The 4,323-nt window shown below is 44.9% G+C and overlaps 1 protein-coding gene across 1 annotated transcript; it reads left to right on the top strand.

The window, feature by feature from the left end:
* The first annotated feature begins 960 nt into the window (after window positions 1-960).
* LOC131675867 (uncharacterized) lies at window positions 961-1,776 on the top strand. Its single transcript, XM_058955000.1, has one exon. It carries the CDS (start codon window positions 961-963, stop codon window positions 1,774-1,776), a length of 816 nt encoding a protein of 271 aa, XP_058810983.1.
* The last annotated feature ends 2,547 nt before the right edge of the window (window positions 1,777-4,323 follow it).

Genomic DNA, 4,323 nt, shown 5'->3' on the forward strand with positions numbered 1-4,323 from the left:
CCTCTAAAAACAAAAACAAAAAAACACACACAGTCGATTGGTATATGAGACTCGGACAAATAACAAATCTGAATTGAAAATAAGAAAATTTTCTGAACTATATATGGAGCTCATTGAGTTAAAACTATCAGCAATAGTCTAGAAATGTCTCACTCATATACATACTAATTTCATAATATTCAGTTAGGTTCACTCACTCGGAGCCGATAGTTGTTCTCAACACAAGCTCCGCGTTTAATAAACCCAAACTTTCGCCCGGTCCACGCCACCCATATAGTATCCGAAGTTCGGGCTCAGCCTCCCGGTTAGTAACCAACTGGTTTCGGCCCGGTCCGTTACGCGAGTGTGAAGTGCCGTGTATCATCAGTGCGAAGGCTACTCGAATTTTAAGCCGAAAATTCAAAATCGACTTTCCCACCGTTACCAGGAGCACAGACTCCGAAGGAGTTGAGCGATAGCGCGTCTCCATCAAATCAAAAGGTGCAAACCGTGGTCAACCGTCCGCCTCCACCACGAGCATTGGTTTGAACAGATGCACGTGCGCGCGCGAATTCAAACCGAAATAGTGTAATTGGCTCCATAGGTGCCGGCGGTAGTGTAGTGCAGTGTAAAAGGTGCATTTTGAAAAAGCCAACCTCCGCCCACCTGACAACCCATAAAAAACCCACCTAATGGGGGAACCTCCCCCTCTCCCCACCCCGGGGAGCAGCGGCCCATCTTTGAGTCGGACTTTGCCAGGGTACTTAAACTCTGGCGATATAATCGACAAGCAGACTCTGCTACTGCGAGCAAAATCATTGGATGGTGATTTCGATGCCCGACTGACGACTAACCCGTTCACGATTTTGAAATCGGTACAACGTGTGTTAGGATGCGATCCGACAAAGGTGGTTTCGGCCACAAAAGAAGGTAGAGGGACCCGCTATGTCTTAAGGACGACATCGAGCATATAACGCTCTGATGAGTTTGAACGAGCTGATCGACGGGCAAAAAGTTGAGGTGGTTTCTCACCCCACCCTCAACATTACTCATGGTGTCGTTTACGATATCGATACCAAAGACATGAGCAACGAAGAACTTCTTGACGAGCTGAAAGGTCAAGGAGTCGCAGCAGTGCGTAGGATCACCAAGCTGCACGAAGGAGTAGTGAACAATACTCCTCTGGTGGTGATATCGTTTAGTGGCTCAACCCTCCCCGACTACATTTACCTCGGATTGGTACGCACTAGCATCCGGCCCTACTACCCGTCCCCCATGCTGTGCTACCGCTGTGGCAAATTCGGGCATGGCACTAGGGTGTGCCCCAACAAGGAAACTTGCTTGAACTGCAGCCTGAACCACCCATCAGCCAAAGATAACCCATGCACCCAAGTCTCAAAGTGTATAAACTGCAGCGGAGACCACTCAACAAGAGCAAAAGAGTGCCCCAAATACATGGAAGAGGTAGCCATCATTAAAGCGAAAGTTTCCCTAAACCTTTCCTTCCCCGAAGCAAGAGCTCTAATAACACAAAAGCGCAAAGGACCAAGTTACGCTGAACAAACCCAGAAAGGCACGGAATCGAAAGACAACGAGAAAGATTCCACTATCGCTAGACTGAAGGCGGAGCTTATTAGACTAAAGGGCTGTAGCGTGCACGACGTTGCTACGGAATCAGTCTGCCCAATCGTCCCACCTTTCCGAACAAATGGCTTAAGCGCCACCTCTTTCGAGGACCATTTGTCGTGCTTTAGGGTTGCCCGACCAGAAACCCAGCCTCAGGGCGGGTCGATATAGTGAAGGTTTGGAGGAACGACCTAGCAGACGCAACTGAATCGAGAGGTACTCAGTTTCATGCATCAAATTACCCGAATAAACCCAGAGAAGTTCGCTTTCCTATCCCAAAATACCTAAGAAGAACACCACTCGTTTGGTCTTATCACTGGAAGAATGCCTCAAAAACCAAATAACTAAACCGTACAAGAGACTCGAGTGGTGGGGCTAAGATTCCCAAGTAGCCCAACTTGGAGTAAATATCACCAAAAAAACTACAAAACTACAACGACGCGAAACATGAGATACCTCTTCAAATTCGTAATCTCTATGGGAACATGGCTAACATGACGACATTAACACTAAAACATTATTTACCGGAAGAACAATTAAAATGACTAATTTATTTAAGTAACTGGCATTTTCAAAAACTTAACCTAGGATTTTTCTACGGTGTTGCCTATATTATTTTTGTTCCCTACTGTGTGCGGGGGAGCGATCGCTATTTCCTACCGGGCTAACGTGCCATAATGTTGCCGAACTTTAGTTTGCCGGGTGCGTGTATCGGCTAAACTTTAACGAACCATGCGCATGGATTTTATAGTGCTACTTACAGTCTTTTTCGTTGTTTGCCCACTCACTTTCGCACTACTGCGAAGACTGTCCTGATGCGGCGATGCGGTGGCGGCGATGTATCTATACCGGCGGTGATGAATCTGCGCAGGCGGCGATTAAGGATGTGCCGGATGACTTCCTGCGTACGGGATTAGATAACTGCTGGCACTGTCGGTACGCCGGACACGATGCCAGCAACAAATTACGTACACACCGGATGGTCGTGACGTGCAGCTTAGTTGAGTAAACGATGTAAAACCGTCGCACTTCTGCCTTATTTGGTTGTAGCGGCAGAATCTTCCAAACTAGCGCGTGGGTCTAGAGCGCGTCGGTGGGCGAAGGGCGGTGTGGCGGGCCGATGAATAGTGCCAATCTAAACGGTAGAATAAAAGCCGTCGCACGGCTATTCGATGCCGTGAATTCATTGTCTCTTTTTATAGAGTACCATTGTATGTTACCTTTTTAATTTTCAGCTAACGCACACGAATTATCCGCACTTCCTACTTCTAGACTTTAACGCAACACCTAATAGCAAAAAAATTACTAAATTTTAAAGACATCTCATATTTTAACTAGACAAACCTTTCGACACACCGCGGGACAAAATCAAGAAACACGCACTCTAACCTCTTTCACGGTCTAGATTGAAATGGATGAGAAGCTATTCCTAAAACCCTCAGATAAACGATTTTTGATTCTAGATACCCGGAAGTACGTAATTTTACCGAAGTAAAACTCGTATTTCGAAAAACGAACTTCTTGGATAATTGATTCTGAATCGCTATCTCATTCCCTCTCGAAACATTTGCACCATACCATTACGCGCCAATACCCTCACTTGCGTTCACATAGTTTTTACTGGTCGGGCGGTTGATAAGACAACGACAACGAGGTCCGTTCGGCGACCGAAACTCAACCACTTGCTCTAGTTTGTGCAATCGTGAGACAGATTGGGAAAGAGAAAACGTGCGTGCGCGAGCGGATAGTACGTTTTAGCCGCCTAGTGTTCATTCTTCCTCCTACGGAATAGAGGAAGTGAACACATATTTGCAACAGGGAACTTGGGTTACCGAATTTGGAAGTTATTTTGACTTCTGATACACGTGATCGCTACATAACACCCCAGCTTATTTTACGAAAATTTGGTTGAAGGAGTAAAACCAAATTTTCGTAACGGTAAACTGTAAAGTAGAAGCAAAATAACACATTGAAGACTTATACATTACAAGCAATCACCTTATAGTAACTTAAGATTACTATACACAGAATATTTACAAAATGATCGGTTCAGAACTAGTACAGAAATACTGAGTGGGTCTGACATCTCTTTCGTTTCCTTATTGGCGGTTCAAACATCAATACTCAAGCACATACAAAATTCCCAAAATAGCATTGAATCTAAAATTTCTCAATTCAAGATCAAGCTTAACCCCATACAATACAAACATTAAACCTCAACGACACACATAACAAAACCTTAAATAACAGGTTCATTCAACCTCGGGACTACTCCAATCTAATGGAAAGGTATCCCTACGTTAAACTCACCGCACTGCTTTGCCTTTGAGAGAACCCCAATAAATTCCTTGGTCAACACTCTCAAATGGACAAAACGCATAACTCCATATCACCCAATAACAGGCTCACCAGATTTCGGGACTACTCCAATTCAATGGAAAGGTATCCCTACATCCAATTTACCGCACAGTTTTGGCTTCCGAGAAAACCCCAAAATATTTCTTGGTCAAAAATCTCGAAACGACAAAACGCAATAAACCGATATCCGCACCCCTAGCAGTAACTCTAACGCCGAAATGCATCGGCCAGTGAGAAATCTGCCAAAATAATTCCCCAAGAAACTTCATCACCTCATTTCAGCTGCGTTTTCAACGCCGGAATGTTTCCGACCACATGATCACACACACTGAAACAACATACCCTACATTACCCTACTCC

This window comes from Topomyia yanbarensis, chromosome 1, assembly GCF_030247195.1.
Source record: "Topomyia yanbarensis strain Yona2022 chromosome 1, ASM3024719v1, whole genome shotgun sequence".
NCBI classification, from domain to species: Eukaryota; Metazoa; Arthropoda; class Insecta; order Diptera; family Culicidae; genus Topomyia; species Topomyia yanbarensis.